This window comes from Delphinus delphis, chromosome 5 (genome assembly GCF_949987515.2).
Source record: "Delphinus delphis chromosome 5, mDelDel1.2, whole genome shotgun sequence".
NCBI lineage: Eukaryota > Metazoa > Chordata > Mammalia > Artiodactyla > Delphinidae > Delphinus > Delphinus delphis.
In genome coordinates, this window is record NC_082687.1 from 134,953,166 (window position 1) to 134,975,619 (window position 22,454).

Below are 22,454 nucleotides of genomic sequence, written 5' to 3' on the forward strand. Positions count from 1 at the left end.
TCTCCTCTCAGGTTCAGGGCATGTCCTTTATAGCGGCCGTGTTGATCTTGAACTTAGATACTGCAGATGCCTTCATTGCTTTTTCTAATCTTTTGAATAAACCCTGTCAAATGGCGTTTTTCCGAGTGGACCACGGCCTCGTAAGTATCCCCTGTGTGTGTTGTGTCCTGGGTGCTGTGTCCTCACGCAGCAAGCGTTGCCTAATCATTCTCTTCAGCGGGATAAAGAATGCATTCTCCCTCCACTAAGATACTGAGAATAAGTCGCCCTAGGTAACGTGGCGGCTCATTTGGGGCGTTGTGTTGGACTTTAAAAACGTGGTCAATAGCCATACGCATGAATTTCTTAGTACCTTCTTTCAGAAAGTATTTCTGAAAATACATTCTTTAAGTGAGGGAGGAGGGAGACTCCTGCACAAACGTACACACTTTGTGTCCAAGCAGAAGCTCAGGAGCAGGCCCCACGTTAGGGTCTGTCCAATAGCCCGTCGCATGGTGGGGCCCTGTGGCTGCCCGCTGCCACGTGGGGCTCTGCTTCACGCGGTGGGCTGGTACGCAGGAGGGGAGACGCGTTTGAGACCAGCGTCTCCATGGGCGGCGGCGTGTTCAGGAAGGAGTTGGCAGTCCTTGCCCTGGGGAGGCCCCACCTGCTCCTGGCGAGGTGAGGAAGTGAGGCTCGGGAGTGACGGGGTTCCTTCGAGGCGCATAGCTGGTCCGCGAGCAGCCAGCGTCGGAACCCCTTCTGCTTCCCGTAGCCCAGACGAGGAGTCACCAGTTCAACAGATCATCAGCTTTTTAATTAACGTTGTCTTGATTTGCTGATCATTTGTTGATAGTTCACTGATAATTAATTTATCGTCAGTACTTTAGGACCAAAGCGATCTAACAATTTAGATCAGCTAGGCAATATTTCTCCTTGACACCTTAAGGACTCCTGAGTATTTCTTGCTCAGCCCATACATACATTTTTTTCTTTAAAGAAGTGTTTTAAAGCTGCTGCTGAATGCTGGCTGTGAAGGGAAATGTTAAATCAGCAGAGTCCTCCTAGAAGACAGTTTGGTGTTAGATGTCAGTAGCAGTAAACGGCGTTGCTATATAATTCTGCTCGTAAGAATCGGTTCTAAGAAAGTTCAAGTGTGGGCAAGGCACTCTGCACAAAGGTGGTTATTACACGGTTGTTTGTAGTTATTCAATAAAATTTAAAATTATTTTTCATTGTAAAAAATGAAAACATTGAAAAATGGGGATTTAAGGGAATGCAGAACGGTTCCTTAAAATCTGGAAATATATCCAGTGCAGTACTGATTGCAAAGAATTGTATTGGAGAAATATTTAAGATAAAATGCTAAGTTTTTCAAAAGCATGTATAACAGAACGTATTCCATAACAGCTACCATATTTAACGATAAAAGGAAATTACCACAATCGTAACAGTGTTTACGGATGATCTTTATTCATTTCTGTGCTTCATAAGTTTTCCGCAGTGAGCATTTTAACAGATACTACTTTCATAGTCAGGAAAAAACTCTTTATATATAATAAAATGACTTACATCTAAATACCTCCTCATTTTGAAGATAAGACCCCAGCTTCCTCTTTGGAAACACATGATAAAAACTGTGCTTAAAAATTTTAGCTTGTATTATTAAGGAAAAATCATAGAATCATAACGTTGAGTGGGACCTGCATTTCCAGCAGGGTTTCTTTGCAGCAGCGCTGTGGACATTTGGGGCCGGGTAGCCGCGGTGGAGGCTGTCCTGTGCATCGAGGCTGTTTAGCAGCATCCTTGGCCTCTACCCACCAGATGCAGTAGCACCCCCCCATTCTAGCTGGAGCAACCAGAAATGTCCCGAGGCACAGCCAGATGTCCTCCGGGAGGCAGATGCCCCCCAGTTGGGAACCCCGGGTTTACCGTACATGCCTTCATGAAGATGTGCGCACAGCATCCGGGAGTTGCCGTCTGCCCACGTGCATCCAGCCTCTGAGATCATATCGCTCCCACCCACTTGGAGCTGTTCTTTCTGTTTCAGCACCGCACCGCTGCTCTGTGTGTTTCGTTTCCCTGCAAACCCTGTAAGAAGTTGAAAAGCATGTGCTCATAAAACAGGCTGTGGCCGCTTCCCTTCCCTTCAGCGTTTTCTCCCTCAGTGCCTCAGAAGAGCTGCACTTTTGAGCCAGAGCGCTGTTGCCCTGCCTCAGTATTAGCATTATATGCCCTCTGGAAATGCTGGGGGTCAGCAGGGAGGCAGGCGTGTTTTTTGAGATCATTTTCGACAGTTAATTCGTTCCTGGTTCTTAGAAAAGACTGAGCCCATCAGGAGTCAGCCTAGCCTGCGGGACAGGCACGGGTTCCGGGCCCTGCCTTGCCACACGCTGGTGATGTGACCTCATTAGGCAAGCTGCGTAACTGCTCTGGGTTTCAGTTATCTACAAGTGGAACAAATAATAAGATGTAGTCGGTAACGTTATATGAGGTTAGAGAGTGAGCTTATTTAGAAATTGCCTGTGTAGTGCCTAGTGTCGGGTTGCCGATGAAGGTGTGTGAGAATTTACATACGAAGATGATTGTTAGATTCTAAAGGTGTACGTATATTGACTGTTTTTGGTAGATTGGAAACGTGTGCTGATAACGAGTTTATTAGTGTATTTCACATTATCTCCCTAGATGTTGACTTATTTTGCTGCATTTGAGGTGTTCTTTGAAGAAAATTTGCCGAAATTATTTGCTCATTTCAAGAAAAACAACTTAACTCCAGACATCTACCTAATCGATTGGTAAGACTGCATTTTTATGTGTTTTCAGAGTGTTTTCTCATCTCCGTGCCCCCATTTTTCATTCCTCACTGCCAGCTTCTCTCAGGGCTCACCTGAGCCCCACGTCCTGCCTTACAGTCTCCCCAGCCGCCCTGAGCACGATACGCCCCGTGTCCTCAGCCCCGTGTCCTCAGCCCCGTGCTGCTGGTCACCTGCTCGGCTCTGTTACTCTCTTGAGCGCTGCCTGTGACTGTGACTGGTCCTCCTGAACTCCCTCCAGGGGAGAAGGGTGTCTTGGACTCTCAGCTGCCAAGGTGCCGTTTACCCATTCCTTCTGCGAGGCGTCGCTAAGCACCAGGTCTGTGCGGGCTCTCCGCTGGGATCGGAGACAGGCAGGCGGAGCTGCCTGTCCGGAGCTTCTGTCTCGGGGGAGAGGCTGTCCGTGCACAGCGAGGCTGCGCAGCATGTGATGAATGCCGTCTCTGGAACAAGGGGAGGACCAAGGCCTGGAGACAGGCCGAGGGGTCAGGGTACACAAGGTAACACGGGAGTTTGAGCAAGACGTGACATGAGCATGCGGTGCTGCAGCATCATCAGGGCAGCAGCAGTTGGCGTGGCGATGTGGGAACCTAAAGTGCAGGGCAGAGAATGGCTGGCGAGAGCTCGGGAGGCCGAGTCTGGTGCATCTTGGATGCCAAGCTGAGGAGCTCGGGCAGGATTACCGGGGCCAGAGGGAGCAGTTGAAGGCCTTTGCTTGGGGTGAGGATGGAGGTGCGTTCTGTTGGAAGTGAGTTTTAGGTTAGGGGAGGCGGGGGAGCCTGGAGGCGGGACAGACGAAGGGTGGAAGAGCAGGGCCTGAGCCAAGGCCGCAGAAGTGGGTGGAGGGTGAGAGAGGGGCGCTGGCCAGGGCGGGCTGGGGCCCCAGGGCAAGTGCTACGGGACCAGGGACCAGCCGAGATCAGAGGGGCCGGATGCGGCGACAGGGCAGCTTTAGGGAACCTGTCGGACCTCGGAGTATACTTACAGGCTTCCAGAGAGTTCCGGGGTGGAGCGGTAGACCGGCAAGTCTTCTCTCACAGTGGATGTGGCGGCCTGGGGAAAGGCTGGAATGTCACCCGCAGGGGGCCAGTTGAGAAGGCTGGCGGTAGCCGGGGGCAGAGAGGGAGCAGCGCCTCAGGCCCCACTGCAGGAAGAGTGTCAGCTCCGGGGTCCCACAGTCCCGCCCGACCCCTGGCCTCTCTCGTTACTTAACTGTGGCCTGAGCGAGGGCTGTGGAGCCTCTCTGAGCCTGTTTCCTCATCTGCCTACCCAGATGGTTAGCCTTTCAGGGCCTTGTAAGGTGATCACCCTACATCCCCCTGCCCCGCCCTGCAGAAGGGGCTCTGCAGAAGGAAAGACGTACTTCGACTGAAAGGCCCGTTTGGGCTCCAGCACTAATTTGCGCAGTGAATCTAAAACTGCTGGGAACGTGTAGCTGGTTTGACTTTTTTTTTTTTGCTCACTTTTTTCAGGAGACAAAAGGCTTACTTCTAGAAGGTCAAGTCCGAATGTCATCTGAAACGAGGCTCAGTCCCTTAAATAAAGCTGATTTGTCTGCACCCGTGGGAATGAGCCTTTGGGACTTTTGGCGTTTCATTACTTCTGTTCTAAACCCTGAGACTGTTCTGACTACGCTGAATTCTTGCTGGGAACAAGGGTTTGGAGGTCAGAGCTCGTAGCTGAGGCCACAAGTGCTGACGTCACTACAGAATAGTATAGACATCAGGCCGTGAAGCGGCCACTGCTGGGGTGCTGGGCTCACCTGTCTGGCTGTGCCGGGTGGGAGTGTTTGGGGCCTGCCTGAAAGGCCACCTTAATTTAACCAACAAATGATTTCTCTACACCATGAACAGTCAACTTTTGCATAGGCTGTGCCTCTACACCCCTGTTGGTGCACGTGTGCTGTAATTTGACTATGAACCCTGGCCTCACAGATTCCCAGGCCTGGGGCCTGTGACCCCTCGGGGAGGGTGTTACGAGAGGATAACATGGGACCAGAGTCTCCAACTTCTACCTTACCTGTTTTAGGCCCCCAAGTTAGATTCTTAGGATTCCAGGTTAAAGGGAGGTTTGGAAAACACTGTCTTGGAATAGTGTCTTTCAAACTTTTTTCACCCTGACTTGCAAAAGGAAATAAACTTTGTGTTGTGACCCGGTGTGTGGCCATGTGTGCAGCAATGTAATATGTATATATACATATATGACTGAGACAGGTGTTTTGAAGCAGCACCTGGCCTTTACTATGTGCAGAGCGCCCTGGAATTTCCTATTGTTTTTGTTCAAAAAGCTGGTGCTGACCTACTCTGATGATGTCACGGTGCAAGAGATCAGTGATGGTCACGACGGGCAATGTGAAGAGCGCTGTCCTGGGGAGCGCTTCTCTGTCTTTTTTCTAGGCCGAGGATAGCTGTAACCCAGCGGGGGCAGAGGCCAAGGGGACTCGCACCGATTGACTCCACTGCTTCTCACGTGATCTCATTTAACCCTTAGGACAAGCCCTTGGAGGGAATTGTAACACCTCTGTTTTACATGTGAGGAAATAGAGGCCCGGAGAGGCAGAGTGACCTGCCCAAGGCCACCCGGCCAGCTGGATGGTACCGCTGGTGTTCATGCTCCAGAGCCTGTGCGCCTCCCCACAGAGTCCTCGCTAAGGGATTTAGTTATGAGGCAGCGTAGCCCACGAGGTGGGTCCCAGAGCTCAAAGACGCATCAGCACTCTGACGAGAGAGCGTACAGTGTGCGTCAGACATGTGGGCAGTGAACGTGCAGCAGAGCACTGGGTGTCTCAATGAACGGGGCTCCGAGGATTCCTCTTCCGAGACCTTTGTGATGTGATGTGGTCGGTGCCTGATGCCTCGTGAATGCTGCCCGCTGTGCTTTGGTGCCTGGGCCTCTGCTGGTGTTGGCTTATTCTTGGTGAAGTGCTGGACTGCTTTCTAGAATTAGGACCAAGTAGAACCTTGCCTGTATCCGCAGTCCTAGCGCAGGCCTTAGTAACTATTTGAGTTGAGTGCATTCATGATTCCTTGCAGTCCACATTTATAGAAGGTCTGCAGTGATTCAGGCTCTTGGTAGAAGCTCAGATCAGAAACAGGGTGGGCAATGGGAAGGAGGCCCAGGGAAAGAGCAGGTGTTGCTCAGGACCTGCCCTAGACGCTGGCATTTCAGAGACATTCATTGCTTTGTTTCACCTTCACAGCATCTGGAGCAGGTCCGTCTTAGCACAGAGGAAGCCACTGAGGCCCCTTACCCAGTGTCACACCTGTGGTGAGCGGTCCAGATCGGTCTCTCTCCAGAGCTTTTGCTTCTTCTGCTACATCACATCACTTTCCCAAAGCCGCATCTACAGCCCTGACATCAGGGCCTGCCTGAGCTGCACACGCCTGGTGGAGCTGCACTGTGTGTGGTCTGCAGAGGGTGCCGGTGGCTGACTCTCCTTGTCCATGTCGGAGGGTTGTGGAGCCCCTGTGGTTCGGCCGCCGAGTGTCCTGGGTGAGCTGTGTAGGTGCTCAGATTAGATGACAAAATCTCCTCTCCTGCCCCGCCGTCTGCCCACCAGAGGCCATCTAGGAATTGTCCTTCTTCACTCCCAGGACAGTTTCTCCACCCCCTGGATTATAACACTGTAGCTTTATAGGACATTGTCTTGACCAGTTTAAGAGTTATTCTTCCAGAATCCTCTTTTCTCTCCCCTCCACCCCAGCAGTTGACGCTTCCGTCCATCACAGCACCGACCCACTGAGAGCATCGTTGGTTTCTTGCTGCTCCGGTAACGGACTGAGCTTTGTCAGTCCCCTCTGTGTCCCTAGTGCCTGGCCCCGTGCTGGGCTCAGAGTCCTAGAGCCAAGAACGCATGTGTTCCTGAGGGGCCCGTCCTGGGTTTAAAATCCATGGAGTCCAGCCCGAGGCTCACTCGGGTGCTAGCCTCCCCACGTGGACCGGGGGCTGCTGTCTGCCCAGCGCTACAGAGACTTCACAGCTGAGACTTAGATTCACTTGCCGATGTCGCCTTCCTGACAAGGGGTCTTATTTAGTGTGCTTGTCGCTCTTCTTTGCTCACACGGAGACGGGAGGGTCACAACAGGGTCTTGCCCGCTGTGCTCATCTTCCTACAGAGTTTTCAGTGTTCAGGCAGAGGACTGACATGTGGTCATTTAACTTACAAAAACATTTCCCACTGCTGTCAAACGGCAGAATTATTCGGAGGCGTGAGTAGGTTTTGTAATATATAATCCTGAATTAATAAAAGCAGAACTTTCTCTATCCTGATTAACGTTTCTTGAATGACGTTTGGTGATACTTGGAGATCCTGTCATTACACTCAGTCTCTACCTTAAAGGCAGGTTCAAGGTGAAATTACCGTCGGAAGATTTTAGTTTCCATCGCATCTTGCATACATTTCACCATTAGCTTTTATTTATTTATTTTTAAATTAATTTATTCATTTTATTTTTGTCTGCGTTGGGTCTTCGTTGTTGCCACGGGCTTTCTCTAGTTGCCGCGAGCGGGGGCTACTGTTTGTTGCGGTGCGCGGGCTTCTCATTGCGATGGCTTCTCTTCTTGCGGAGCACGGGCTCTAGGCGCGCGGGCTTCAGTAGTTGTGGCACGCGGGCTCAGTAGTTGTGGCTCGCGGGCTCTAGAGCGCAGGCTCAGGCGCACGGGCTTAGTTGCTCCAAGGCATGTGGGGTCTTCCCGGACCAGGGCTCGAACCCATGACCCCTTCATTGGCAGGTGGATTCTTAACCACTGCGCCACCAGGGAAGCCCCTCACCCATTAGCTTCTAACTTCCGGGTCTGCCTGAGAGCTCCTCCAGGGTGGGGTTGTCGCGCAGGACTCCCGGCATCCGGAGTAGAATCCGGCCCACGCGGGGGCCTCCTCAGCGCGTGTGGAGGGCTGGAGGAGGGTTCCAAGGCCGCAGGTGGGAAAGCTGCTCGCAGGAAGGGCCCGCGCAGCCTGTGGTCGCCAGCGCACCGCAGCCTGGCTGAGATGGAGCCCAGGCGCTAATGCAGGGGCCACATTATTTACCTGCTGCTTGGTGCTGGCGCCTAAGGTGAGAACACCTTCGGGCTCAAGTGGGAGGGTGCTCTGGGGGCTCAGAGGCGGATCCGGCTGATGGCTTCCAGGATTGCGTCAGGGGTTGGGCTTATTAATTAAGTTTGAACCAAGACACATACAACTGCCTTCAATTATTTAATGAATGCAGCTGTGCGTTGGGTGTTCAATGTTGTTTTATTTAATCCTCACAACATCTAAGGAGGCTAGGTAGTTATCTAGCAGCGTCTTCCCTGCTTGTCTGAGTTTCTGGAGCACCATGGGCTTGGGAGTGGGGTTCAGGGCTCTGGGGACGAAGGCTCATTCTTAGGAACTGGTCAGGATGGGAAAATGTGGGCACAGCTGGAAATCGGTGATGTCAGGCCGTGAAGGTCCACGTCTCTGACGGTGGCTTCTCCATGAGGGAGACTGCTAGGTGACCTTTGCCCTTTTACCTCAGGCTAAGTCTGTGTTCCTACAGCCTCCCTTTATTTGTGGTTTCTTCACCTGTAAAATGGAGGTGGTTGTTGTACTTCCTCAAGGAATAAACTGGATAATCCAGGTAGGAGCTTATAAAGCAGCGCCCAGCCCCGGGAAGTATGTGCTTCCTGGCGGCTCTGTTTTACCTGCAGCGCCAGGGCCTTTGAGAAGCAGACCAGGGTGGGTGTCCGTTCTCCCACTACTGGTTCCTGAGAAGGAGCTTTGCCTCCATGCCCAGCTTTGGAAGTGGTGGACTCCCTCCCCACCTCCCTTCCCCGACTGTGCTCCCTGTTTGCAGGCAAGCAGTTAGATTAGGCATCGCCAGATAAGAATGTTTTCTGGAAATTGTGAAGGCTTGACAGGGAAGAAACTGTTCCTCTTACATACATTAAGGGGGAAATAGATACACACAATTTGTGTTTGTTGTCTTTTATGAGCCTATAGCCACTTCATTAGTTTAGCAATAGAAAAAGACATTTTTATGCATTAGTTGAATCGGTACCTGAAACTATCATCTTTCATATACAGTGCAGTAATATGCAGTGGTCCAGGGGAGCAAAGCAAGCGTGTCTTGGGGGAGAAATCCTCGAATTCTCTCTTCCTCCATGGGAGAACACCACCAGCGGTCCTGGGAAGGCCCGTGGGGCTTTCGCCGTCTGCCCCCGTCTCTTCCACACGCATCCTGGCTGGAGCAGGGTGAAGCCGAGTCCACCTTGGGGAGCAGACTTGCAGGACTGCAGGCAGGGAGGGCCCTGTGCACACAGCACAGCAGCCCTCGTGTTCCTGGGCTGTGGGCTGTGGGCTGGTGCGGCTCACCTCAGCCCCAGGGAGCTGAGTGGCTCTTCACAGCAGGAATGGAGTCTGATTAACCACTCTTCTGAGAGGAAACCAGGAGAGAGCATTGTTTCAGTGTCCTCTTCACAGCTGGTTCTGAGTCTGAATGTGGTTTAGAATACAGTCAAGCATTTGAAAGCTGCTGGTAATGAATGGTTTTCCAGTGAAAGAGGAGCTGGGAGGAGAGGGAGGGAGCCTGCGGACGCTGGAGCACATCAGAGCAGCCCTGCTTGAAGGGGAGGGGGGAGGAGAACAACCTCCCTGCTCAGAGGCTGGCCGTCCAGAGCAGGAGACCGGGAGGCAGTGACCCTGGAATTTTGATGTCGAGCGGGAGGTGGCCCGGGCTGGATCCCAGGGGCCGGCAGCTGACTGCTGGGAGGCCTCCCAGAGCCTGTGAGGCTCAGAGCACGGAAGGTAGCTGGGGTGGGAGGCCCATCCCCGTTCGATGAATGTTATGAAAGGGATGTCTGAGGTGCAGTGTGAACGTCTATCGGGAGAGACCCAGCCTAGCCCAGGGGCCAGGAAACAGCCTTCCCAGAGAGGGTCACCTACGCTGAGCTGTGGGTGAGTAGACATCTGCCAGGGGAAAATTTTAAAACGTTTTTATTTGAAAGGCACATTGTATTTAAGATATAGTACATTCAAGGCCTTAATAATTCCATTTCAGTACATAAAAAATAGTAAATGATACAATGTATGGCACAGTTCCTACTTTTCTGCATGAAGTATGTGCTTGGTGATCAGTTCTCAGTCTTATCTGACTTTTCAGCAGCATTTGACATTCTTCACTCTCTGATTCTAGAATACTTCCTTTATCTGATACCATCTATACACAAACTGTCGCCAGCCCAGAGCCCTCTGAACTCCAGATTAATTCATTTATCTGCTTGGATGTCCGGCTTACCAACGTTAACATGCCTCAAACTCACCTCCTGACCTTCCTGTCCAAACCAGCGATCCCACATCTCCTTAAACGAGAACTCCATCCTTTGAATTGCATCTTAGACCCCTCCATTGCATTTCCCGTGAGACACATCCGTCGCAGAGTCCGTCCACAGTCTCTCTGCTTCAGGCCACCTCCACTGCTGCCGTGCTGTGCTGACCTGCCTGATTGTTTCAGCGGTCGCCCAGTGAGGCCTGCGTTCCCCTGCAGGCGCTTCTCAGCGCAGGGGACAGGCCCCACCCTTGGTCAGATGCTCCACTCACAGAATAAAACCTGCAGGCCTTGTAACAGCCTGTAAGGTCCTGTGTGCTGGGCCCCTGGTCCCCACAGGCATCCTCGTGTTCTCCCCTTGGCTGTTTCTGGCTTCAGCCCAGTGGCCTCCTTGCTCTTTGGGTGTTGCTGGGTTTACTCCTGCCTCAGAGCTCGCGAACTCACCACTTCCTCTGTCTGGGTACTTCCCTGACCCTTTCTCCTGCCTTGCCGCTTCCTCTTCAGGGCTTTATGGAAGTGTCACTTTTCAGTGATGCACTCTCCTTGACCGTCCTGTTTACACAGCCACACTGGCAGTCCCTATCTCCCACCCCTGCTTTTATTTAAATCAACGTCTGACATTCTGTGCATATCCTTTCCACCCATGAGGGCAGGGAAACTTGTCTGTTCTGTTCTGTGCTGTATAGCCTCAGCACAAAGAACAGGGACTGGCATAGAGCAGGCTTTGGAAAATATTGATGATGAATGGACTGACCTGATGAGAACCAGCAGGGCTCAGATCTCGGAAGTGACCTCATGGAGTAATGGGATGCCTAGGATGGTTGGCAGGATGGAGCAGGTGGGCATCACAGGCATTAAGGGTGGCGCTCCCTTTTTTTTTTTCTTTTTGGGGTGGGCTGGGCTTGGCTGTAATTTTTATATCTTATTTATTTATTTATTTGGCTGTGTTGGGTCTTCGTTGCTGCGTGTGGACTTTCTCTAGTTGTGGCGAGCAAGGGCTACTCTTTGTTGCGGTGTGCGGGCTTCTCACTGCGGTGGCTTCTCTTGTTGCAGAGCACGGGCTCTAGGCACACGGGCTTCAGTAGTTGTGGCTCACGGGCTCTAGAGCGCAGGCTCAGCAGTTGTGGCACACGGGCTTAGTTGCTTCGCGGCATGTGGGATCTTCCCGGACCAGGGCTTGAACCCGTGTCCCCTGCATTGGCAGGCGGATTCTTAACCACTGCACCACCAGGGAAGTCCAGTTTTTATATCTTAAGTCCATCCTAAGTTCAGGGTGAGTTTTTTGAACTTTGAACCGTTGACTTACTACAAATGCTACCTGCAAATAATGCGTATTTGCCAACTCAGTAAAGCAAATGGTTGATAACAGCTTGATTGGTAAATTCTTGTGAATTTTTTAAAAAATGTAAATTGAAGAGGATTAAATTAATCATACTTCTGAGTTCATGGTAAACTAGTGTCACTATTTCATGCAAGGCTACTCTTGTTTGTCTGTCGTTATTCCTTTTTATCCCATCCCCACTCCATAGACAGTACTTCGAATGTGTTTAATATATATCATTTTTGGTATACATTTTTAAAAAATGTAATAATAAATCACACTTGTATAGAACTTTTACTGTGTCCCAGATGAATGTGGCATTCTCCATCATTTGGATGTTGGCTTAATTTTGTAAAGTTCAAAATATATCTGAAGTAGTTTATGAAGACCCACACACAAATCTGAACTCGAGAATATTATGTTGGAGAAATTTCTTTTGTTGTTTTTCTCCCTCTTTGCCTATACCTACTCAATTTTCCCATCTTTTTTGCTCAAGACTCTGCTTTTAAGATGTAAAGGTTTGATTTCCACTGATGAATTGGCATGGATTAGGTCAGTTCTTTTTCATTTTTTAAAAATAAAATGTCTTCTAGATAGAATTGAGAATGTTCAAACTGAGAGGCGAAACAAAGATCTCTTGGCTGTCCCTTGAACTGTGTTTTCTAGACTGAGTAATGAGATGGTTTTCTGTCTTTTGAGACAGTAAAACCCTCAGGCTGAAGGTTGGTTGTACCTTTTAAAGGTAGGTTGTCCTCCCCAGCATGTTGCCTGAGGGCACGTGGCCCACTGTGGACATTCAGGGCATGGGTTCAGGGTCTGGTTCTGTCACTGGTGGCGGGAGCTGGGGTGATTTTTCTCTGACATCTGTCTCCCTCTTCCATCATCTGAGTTGAAATCTAGATTATTATGCCTTTCTTGAACCTTGTAAAGCACTGACGGGGGTAGCCCTGAAGGTTACTGGGTCTCAGTTAGCACGCTGTCTGAATGCTCCTCCGCAGAGCATCCTGCCAGGGGAAGAGAGGCAGAGTAGATTGCGGCAGACAGGAAGCCCGTGCCTGTGAAACCTGTGAGCACGTCTGCCAGCATGGGGTGACATTTCTTTTTTTTTTTAAGATTTATTATTTATTTACTTTATTCATTACTTTTGGCCCCGTCGGGTCTTAGTTGCGGCTCGCGGGCTCTTGTTGAGGCGTGCAGGCTCAGTAGTTGCCGCACGCGGGCTTAGTTGACCCGCAGCATGTGAGATCTTAGTTCCCTGACCAGGGATCGAACCCGCCTTCTCTACATTATAAGGAGGAGTCTTTACCGCTGGACCACCAGCGAGGTCCCGGTGTAATGTTTCTGGTAGGATCTGTTGTAGGAGAGTGAGAGTCCTGCTGTTAAAGGCCTGGTGACACTACCTCCTGACCAAGGCAGCCCCGCCGTCTGAGTCCAGCACCTGAGCTCAGCTGCCTTCACGGGCCCTGTGGGTCTCGAGTCAGCATGGGCACTGAGGAAATACTGAAACCTGTGGACAAGTGATTTTCCAGGAGGGCTAGAGAACGTCCCCACTTGTGATGAGGACTAATACAGGGAAGAAGGCAGTGAGAACCACTAACACCTGTACCGTCCTGGATCGGCTGGGAGTTTGTGGACACACTTCCTCAGCAGAGAATGCCAGGTGCTGCGCCAGGTGCTGCGGATGGAGATGCAGTGGGTGGAGTCCCTGCTCTTGGGCAGTGTCCGTGGGGAAGACAGGAGCAAACAGCTCGCGGTCAAAGCACAGGGGCAGAGCGGGGCCCGGAGCGGGTGGGGGTCAGGAAGCACCCGGAGATGGCACCCGGGCTGCGTCTCACAGCTGCGGGAGGAGGGCGGATTCACAGAGAATCAGCTTGGCCTGCATCTCACCCTGGACTCGCCTTGCTTTGTGACATAGGCCCAAGTCCAGGGTAGAGATGATTAGACCTGTTTGCTCACCTAAGACTGTATTTGTTTGGTAGTTTGATTTGTGACCATCCCAGTTTTCTAAGGGAGTACATATCTGTGTTTCACTTTTTTCATCTGATGGTTTGCATTGCTAAATATAAGATCAATTTCTTGTAATCCACTGTCAAATTTATTTGGAAGAATTTACTCTGTTCCTTTGCTGACCCCTGCTGGGAGAAAAGTGTATGGTACTCTTCAGAAGTAATGGGTACTTGTGTATGCTGAGTGTGTGTGTGTGTGTGTGTGTGTGTGTTTTTTGTGGCCACACTGCGTGACACGTAGGGTCTTAGTTCCCTGACCAGGGGTCGATCCTGTGTCCCCCGCAGTGGAGGCGTGGAGTCTTAACCACTGGACGGCCAGGGAAGTCCCTGAATTACACATTTCCATTGGCTGTTTTTACTCCCTACCAGACTCTAAGCTCTGTCTGCCTTATTAACCTTATATCTAGCACTTACCTCAGAGTAATAAGCACATAGTAGGTGCACGGTAAATATGTGTTGTACGTAGAAGTAATTGATGTCCAATTCAGAAACTGTACGGTGTTTGAGATTCTCTGTGAAAGCTGATAAGGCTGTTTTTTGTTTTTCATTTATTTATTTGGTTGCGCCAGGTCTTAGTTGTGGCAGGAGGGCCCCTTCATTGTGGCTCAGGGGCTCCTTAGTTGCGGCATGCATGTGGGATCTAGTTCCCTGACCAGGGGTCGAACCCAGGCCCCCTGTATTGGGAGCACGGAGTCTTAACCCCTGCGCCACCAGGGAAGCTCCCTGATAATGCTGTTCTATAAAATGTTTAAATTGACCGTCAGAGTTAATGCAGGCTTAGGGCTTCTCCACTCCCCCCCCCACCACCCCGCAGTGTAAGTATGAAAGTGACTAACTGAGGGAGCATTTTAATGGATTCGACCTGAATTCAGAGCTCTTTCTTTGTGCCATCCAGAATGCGAACAACTCAAACTTTTTTTCCAGGATCTTTACTTTATACAGCAAATCTTTGCCCCTGGATCTGGCCTGTCGTGTGTGGGATGTGTTCTGTCGTGACGGGGAGCAGTTTCTGTTCCGCACGGCCCTGGGCCTCCTGAAGCTGTTCGAGGACATCCTGACCCACATGGACTTCATTCACATAGCTCAGTTCCTAACGCGGCTGCCGGAGGACTTGCCCGCAGAGGAGCTTTTTGCTTCCATAGCTGCAGTTCAGATGCAAAGTCGAAACAAGAAGTGGGCTCAGGTAAGCGGGTCTTTTGTTCTCTACTCCGTAGAGCCATGGCTCAGTGGTCTGATTCAGGAAGTGAGTTATGCCGAGTGCCCTTTGAGGAAACGGCCCTCTCTGGAGTAGTTCTTGGGCTGGAAGTGAGGTGACCTGGGCTTGAGGCTTGGCTCTGCCACAGGGGGGTCTTGGGCAGGCGCTTCCTCCCTGGGTCTCTGCCAGAAGAAGGGGCTGGAGAATAAAAGCCTTCCCACCCATTCTGCAGTGGCACTGGGAGGTCAGAACTTCTGGTTTGCCGTCCCAGTACTCTCTGCGTGTCAGATAGTGTTTTGTAAAACAAGCCTTCCCCCCTTTTCTTAAATGTCAGAGACAGTAAACTAAGGGAACTAACTTGTCCCCATGTCACGGATAAACAAGGGAGGCCCAAAGAGGTGAACTGTGTGTTCTCAGCAGTTGCGGAGGCAGAGGAGGGTGGGGGGAGGAGGGGGAGGGGGAGGGCGGGAGGAGGGCTTCCCTGGATGTGGGGATATGTTGCTCCGGCTCTAGCAGCTGTTAGCGGAGCAGCTGAGCCGATAGCGCGGGAGTGCGTCCACCCTGGGCCTGCTTCTTCTAGGTTCCTCTCTTCTCCTCTGGACACCCCTCTTAGGTTTTGTCCCCTGTGGGATTGGCTGTTGTTGTCTGGTTCTAGTCTTGATCATTCCGAAAGGGAAAAAATAAAACCTTGCTTCCTGACGCAGCGTATGCTCAGTTTGCCTGAGCATCAGGTCCCGGGGGGGCTTGCACTTGCTCAAGTGTGCCATACGATGCTTGTTCCTGATTAATCTTTTTTATTAGTAGAAGATTTAAAGTACATTCAAAAATAGAATGAAATAGAATAACGAACCCCCATGTGCCTGTCACATCTCCAGTTTCAGATTTCTGTTTTCAGATGTCAGCAGTAGCTTTATAGTTTGCTTAAGTCAAGATCCAAATAAGGTCTACACATTGCAGTTGGTTGAAATGTCTTTTAAGTCTTTTTTTTTTTTTTTTAGTGTATAGGTTACCCACCTTTCCACTTCTCCCTTCCCCCTTTATTTATTGAGGAAACGAGGTCATTTGTCCAATAGCAGTTCCCACTATCTGGATTTTGCAGGTTCTATCCCTGTGGTGTTTTTAAAATGTATTCATTCATTCATGCCTGCCACACAGCACGGGGGATCTTAGTTCCCAGATCAGGGATTGAACCTGCGCCCCCCGCGGTGAAAGCGCAGAGTCTTAACTGCTGGACCGCCAGGGAAGTCCCCTGTGGTGGTGTTTAACGTGGTCCTTCCACGCTGTATGTCTGTAAATTGACAGATCTGAAGGCTCAGTCAGTTTTTATGTTTGGCCAGATTCCTTCATAGGTGATTAGACTCTCTCCCTTTGATCTTAGTTAGCAGCCTCTTTATTTTTATAACAGCTTTATTAATTTACATACCATAAAATTCACCTTTTTAAAAGTGTACAGTTCAGTTCCTGTTTACTTATTAACCAGAGAGAGGTTCCCCTCTCACCTGGGCCCTCTGGTCTGCCTTGCGGCTAGTCCTTCCTCATCTCCCTGTCCTGTTACATGATGCTCTCTGGCTGGCGGTCTTCCTTCCTATCTGGGTCTTTTGGGAAGGAGCACAGCTGCTATAGTGGGCCCCTGGGTGTTACTGTGAACTGCTCCCCTGCTTTTACAGGGCGGGGTGGCCACTGTTTTGTGCTTAGTGTGACATGAGTTGCATTTCTGAAGTAAATATGTTCAGTTTATAAAAAGGAAGTACTGACTCATGCTACAACATGGATGCACCTTCAAAACATTATGTTAAGTGACAAAGCCAGACACTGAAGACCACATACTGTGTGGTTCCACTCATGCAGTTTCAGAAAGGGAAATCTGTAGACAGGAAGTAGATTAGTGGTTGCCAAGGGAATGGGCGAGGTGGGGGGCAGGGCTGTGATAGCTGGAGGATGGGGTGATGAAAATGTTCTAAAACTGACTGTGGCGAGGGTTGCACATATCTACGAATATACTCAAAGCCACTGAATTGTGCACTCTGAATGGGTGAATTGTGTGGTATGTGAACTGTATCTCAGCAAAGCCGTTAAAACAACTCAGCTCACGTGTGAGCGGGACTGGCTGTATAATTATCAGGAATCTGGCGAGAGGGAAGAGCCTTTCCCTGATTAACGCAGAATGAAAATACGGGGCTACATCTTGAAATCCTTAATTAGTATTAGTATCTTTCCATAAGATTACGGAAAAACCCGAAGGGACTTTCTGGCCATCCCAGTATTTCACTGGTCCTTCCCTCTATCCCCACCCTTGCCTGCGTACCCACAGAGACACGCGAAGAGAGAAGGACTGAATCCAGATCTGTCATTTTGCTCCTTGCATTTTAGGTGAAAATTATTGGTTAAAACCAGGTCAAAGGTTATTAAATAGTAGGACATTCTCTGATGGTGGGACAGTAATGGGAGTTAGCCTGCTGGTAGGCACCAGCGAGGTTATTCAGTTCCAGGTCCCATGGGAACTGTGCTTTATGCATGTTTCTCTTAAACACTGTGCTTAAGGTTAAGATCCTGGTGAGCTTTACAAAACAGTTAAATGTTTATGTTTAGCTGAAAGTGTCACTTACTTAGAGGTAGAGAGAGGGACTTTTCTCTACCTTTAGCCCTTCTGCGCAATTTATTTGAAACCCACAGAAAATGTTTCTGCTTTACCCCTTGTACTTTGTAATTCAATTAAAGTGGCATAGTGCCTGGCCCAGGTAGTTTAGCACAGGTGCTACAGAGAGTCCCTTGGTTTTGAAATCAGACAGATCTGGGTTTGAGTCCATATGAGCTGCTTGGCTTTTAGCAGGTCACTTGTATGAGTGTCTGTTGTTCAGGTGACTTACAGTGTTGTGTGGATTAAACAGCTGCTGTGCTGGAGGTGCCTGGCGAGGGCCCTGCTTGGCTAGAGTGGGCGTGCGATAAATGGGGCCTATTGTTATGTCCTGGCTGTTATAAAGCAATCAGAGTGGAATGTCACGTTTTTAAAAACAAAGGTGTTAACTAAGAGCTGAGCACCCAGTTGAATGAGCTCAGTTGCCTTGGGAACTCCCAGGAAGGCGTGCGAGGAGCTGATGTCTCTTAGGCCTTAGAAGGATGCATCATTTGCTGGTGGAGAGAGAGGGGCAGGGCAGCGGGGGCAGCTGCGTGTGAAGGCCCCAGAGGATGTTGGCATTCTAGAGTGGGGCGTGCGGGGGCTGGAGCCAGGCTGTGGAAGAAACAGAGCCCCGCAGCCCTGCCTTGCCATTGGTACCTGCTGGCTGGTGGGAAGTGGCCGTAGACGTTAGCCCGGTGACAGCGTGCTCGGATTTCCATGCCGAAGGGTGGGTCTGGATGCAGGCGTGGCAGACGGACCAGAGAGGTGGCAGGTGACAGGAGGCTGTCAGGACCTGTGTTCAGTGTGTGTTGCCGCTCACCCACCGATGTCTTCCTGTGATTCCCAGGTACTGACCGCCTTGCAGAAGGACAGCCGGGAAATGGAGAAAGGAAGCCCATCTCTCAGACACTGAGGCGGCAGGTGGACTTGCGCTCGGCACTGAAGCGGTTCTCCAAGTGGCACCTGTGTTGTTACAGGCGGACACGCTGGCAGCTCCGAAGAACAGGGGCTGTTTTCACGTTTGATTCCTAATGCTGGAGTTGGCCTTAAACAAAAACAAAACAAACAAAAAAAGTTTTAAAAGAATTAAACCAAGGCTAAGCCTTAAGAAGCTCGGTGGAATGATGGCCATGGCCAACCACTGCATATTCTGCATGGTTTAAAAATAGGGCAGTGGCTAATCCCCTCCCCTCATTTCAGCAAAAGTTAATTAAATTGTAATGCTTTTATGTCAACTACTGGAAAGTACATTACAATTTTTCATAGCCAGGGTGCATGAGAAATGTTATTTGGGAGACCTCAGAGATGTTATTGGCTCATATTTTCGTCAGAAAGGGATTACTGATTTAGTTACCGAGATAATCTTTCGAGGGCCGCAGGTCATGTTTCTAAAGCCCAACTACCAAAGATAACATTACAGGAAAGTGGGTTCTCACAGGACAGCCGCTGACGAGTGCGCATGGGCTCCCCGGGACACGATCTGACCTTCAGGTTGACCTTCTACCACGTTGCCTTGACAGAATTCCAGCAGGAGGGCTGACAGTGCATGCTTAGGTTGCAGTGGGAGCCCTGCTGTCCCAGAAGCTGCGCCCACGCTTGTCCAGTGGTGGCGATGAGTCCAAGCAGGAGGAGGTGCGCACAGAGACGCTGCGACAGTTGAGACGGGCTTCACGCTAGTGGGAAACGGACGGCGGCGGCCCCTCTGAGCCGGAGGGGAGGCAAGAGGGTGTTCAGACCCACCCCCTCGTGCACCCTCCTGGCTCCTGTGGAGGCCGGCGCAGCACGGCGGGGTTGGGGGCTGCTCCCTTGCTCTGCCAGCGCACTCCCCTTGTCCCCTAAACGGCAGGCGCAGTCTTGCGTGCGGTGATCCCGCCTCACGCATTTGACTTACAGACGGACGGTTGTAAGGACTGAGGATCCAGCGGCCCGTACGTCTTGTCAGGATTCTCAGTATCTGTGCTGGCAGCCTTTCCCCCCGCACAGCTGGTTTTCCCCAAGTTCGTTAGCAACTTTTTTGTTCTAGCTTTTCCTTGACTAATTTGAGAACTTTGTATTGAGAACTTTGGTTATCCAAATTCAAAGACATGAAGAGTTTTGGCACAGAAGGGTCCAAAGGACAGGCCAGTCTCCACGGAAACCGGTTCCATGCTAACGCGTTGGCATGTTGCTCTCTGGCGCGTTCAGTAGGCCAGGTTCAAGGGCACCTGCTGCCCTGCAGCCCTTGTCAGCCCCCTGTCCCACCCCCAGGGAGTGCCCCCAGCTGACCTGGTTCCTGATGTCGGGAGCGCCCTCGGCTCTGAGAGCATAGCGTGCGGCAGGGAGACACGGGTTGGGGTAGAGCCTAACTACAGCATTATTTTTATAGGTTTTCTATATCTGCCATATCCGCCGATGACACTTCAGGTACAAAGCAAGGTGCCGAGCCAGTGGCCATCCTCATGCCCTCCGTCCCAGCTCTGTTCCGTGTGTCATTTTTTCCCTTGTGTTCCTGGCTGAACTCTCCAGGGAGGTTGCAGAGCATCTTGCATACACTGTCTGCCTCAGCCTTTAAACGCTGACTTGCCTGACCTCCTGGAGGAGGTGTTCTGTCTCCACCCAGCTCTCGGCAGCCTCCCAGACACAGCCGTTCCCTGACGTCATGCGGCTGAGTGTAACCCAGGCTGAGCCCGGCCTGGGAAATGGGCCGCGAGCCCTGTCACACTGTTCCTCACGGATGTACTTGGTTTTGTTCCATGACATGGGCTTTCTGTTCTTGAAAGATGTATATATTTTCTTACTGTACATAAAGATGTTCCTTAAGTGGTGACAGAAAGCGATGCAGCAGGGGGCGTGGGCAAGTTATCGAGAATGCGTTTGTGCAACTTCACGTGTAGTCAGACCCCAGCCCTCAACATTATCGTCAGACAGTTTGACATAAATCTCTTCGGATAGCACCATATATGCATTACATTTTTAAACAGGATTCCAGGCCAATCTGGAATACTTCCACATCTTTAGTTCAAAGGAGGTTTTCCTGACCTGTCCAGGGACCACACAAGCTCTTGCTGGTTTGATGCGTCCACTTCAGAGGCCGGGAAGTTCTAAGTCCAAGTCTAGGGTCACTTCGCACCTTTCCGCAGAGGGCTGCCGGACAGCACAGGGCTGTGCTTCTCTGCTTGACCTTCTCGTTTAGAAAAACTGGAAGCAGAAATTGAAGTGCAGCCCCTGGAAGCCTGCCCTCTCCGCTTCCCGTGCCATTGATTTTCAGGATGTGAGACTTCAGGTTTGGGACCTCTGTGCAGCTGGTACTTCAGAGTCGGATGCCGTGTCCCCACCAGTCATTGAAATCCCATCTGGAGAAACGTTCACTTTAAAGGGTACTTTTTAACGGCTCAGTTTTTGACTATTTTAAATAGTTTGCTGATAGAAAACCCCTGATAACACTTGCTCTACAGATCATGTTTTAATTGCTTGTACAGTTAACCTTTAATTTTATTTAGTAAAGTGTATCAAACTAGGACTTTTTCAATTGTAAATATGTGGTTTTATTAAATAAAAGTCATGTAAAATTGTTACTTACGTTCATGGCAGTTTGGTTTAAAGTTGGAGTTCTCACCCTGAAGCATGGCAAGATCTTGAGTATCATGCTGTTTGAATATTTTAAAATCCACTTACTAGTCTCAGTTAAATAAGGAAGATGGTACAGTTATGGTAATTTAGTCAAGGGCTGGAAAGTTAGTGCTGCACCCCTTCTAGGCGGAGGGGAGCCCCAGCCTTGCTGCCCCTCGAGCCTGAGCGCCCGTGGCTTTAGCCCCTCGTCTCCACGTGTCTGCCACACTCACCTGCTCACATCCCTGAGCCTGCCGCCCGTGCGAGCAGGTCATCGGGCTTTCTGGGCCAGCCGCCGGGCTCTTGACACTACCTCGACCCTGCTGGGAGCCTCGTAAGGTCAGCGGGCGGCCGTGGCCCCTTCCCGTCTGGGGTGGAGACCAGCAGCACCGCCCGTGGCGGCGGTGGGCTAGGAGCAGGCCGCCAGGTCCCGCAGAGCTGGGCAGAGCGATGCCCACGTTTCGGTGCGCCCTTCCTTCCAGTGCTCGGAGGCGCGCGGCTCGTGGGGTGTTTGGGCCCTCACACGGTGCTCAGAAACGGTGCCCTCTCTCCGCAAGTGACCTGCCTCACTGCTCTGGGCCACTGCCCTGTGGTGTCCGTCCTCCGCAGGCTGAGGGTGCTCGAGGGTTGACTGCCGGGGGCTCGCTCACTGCTCCACCCGTGCCGGGCTCTGGGCTGAGTGCTCCGTGGCTGACCTGATTCCTGTCCACGGCGGCTCTGTCACTGCCCCATTTCTGAGGTGTGGCTCAGAAGTGATCTGCTTGGGCCCCTGCAGCCAGTTGGTGGCAGAGCTGGGGTTCAGACTCTGGCCTTGTGGCTCCCCAGCCCTTGCTCAGAAACACCCCTCCCCAGAGAACACGTTGCTCTGGGGCCTTCGGAAGCTTTCCTCTGGGACCTCTGACCTCAGCTCGGAGGAGGTAGAGCCGTGCCCGACGGCCGGCCCCTGGGGGAGGACCCCCTTGCAACGCGTGAGCCGTGGGTGGGAGCGGAAGTTGGGGACCGTTTTCCCGAGAGAAACTGGGGGCTGACAGTTCAAAAACCACGCCCCCGCAGTGTGCAGCCTGCCGAGAAGGCAGGAGAGGGAACGAGGTGCTGCCAGTGGGGTGGGGAGGTGCGGGCCACCCAGTGGGGCCTTGGGGTGAGCTGTTGGTCACCAGGTGGACCAGAGGAAGGGCGCGGCCAGCGGAGGGAACTTGGAGCTAAGGAAGTCCTCAGATGGGAAGCGGCGGAGGTACGCTCCTGGAGTCCTTTTCACTCATAGCATTTGCATGCTTCATCACTCTGACTTAAGACTTACCTGAAAGTTTAAAACATAAACAGTACCAAATTGGGGTGCATTAACTCTTTTTATAGACAGGCATCCCTGTTGAGTGGCAAAAATCTAAATTATAGCTGCAGATGAACATGTATTTCCACTTATGTAGTACAAAATTTCCAATGTGATGTCACCAAAAAATGATTTTCATTTACCAATAAAAAAGCGTTTCTTTTTCAGATGCCTGGAGCTCTATCCAGATAGTGCCTGCTTCACTCCTGCCAACTGCTGCCCAAAACAAACAAAAAACCCTCTGTAACAGTGGACACGTCCGACTCAGACCAATGTTTTCAAAAAGGCTAGTTTACCCTGAACGTTCCTGGCCCAGTAGGCTGCTCTC

General features: G+C 51.0%; 1 protein-coding gene across 4 annotated transcripts in view; it reads left to right on the top strand.

Annotated features, from left to right (window-relative positions):
• Window positions 1-20,755, top strand: part of TBC1D14 (TBC1 domain family member 14) — a 103,233-nt gene extending 82,478 nt beyond the window's left edge. For 3 of the 4 annotated variants that reach the window (XM_060013028.1, XM_060013026.1, XM_060013029.1), the window contains 4 exons: window positions 12-140; window positions 2,665-2,774; window positions 14,324-14,582; window positions 18,059-20,755. In XM_060013028.1, coding sequence (XP_059869011.1) covers window positions 12-140; window positions 2,665-2,774; window positions 14,324-14,582; window positions 18,059-18,124 — 564 coding nt within the window. In that variant the 3' untranslated portion in view covers window positions 18,125-20,755. Of the gene's footprint in view, window positions 1-11; window positions 141-2,664; window positions 2,775-4,264; window positions 5,204-14,323; window positions 14,583-18,058 lie in introns of those variants that run through there. The other variant, XM_060013027.1, reaches the window with a different exon arrangement.
• The last annotated feature ends 1,699 nt before the right edge of the window (window positions 20,756-22,454 follow it).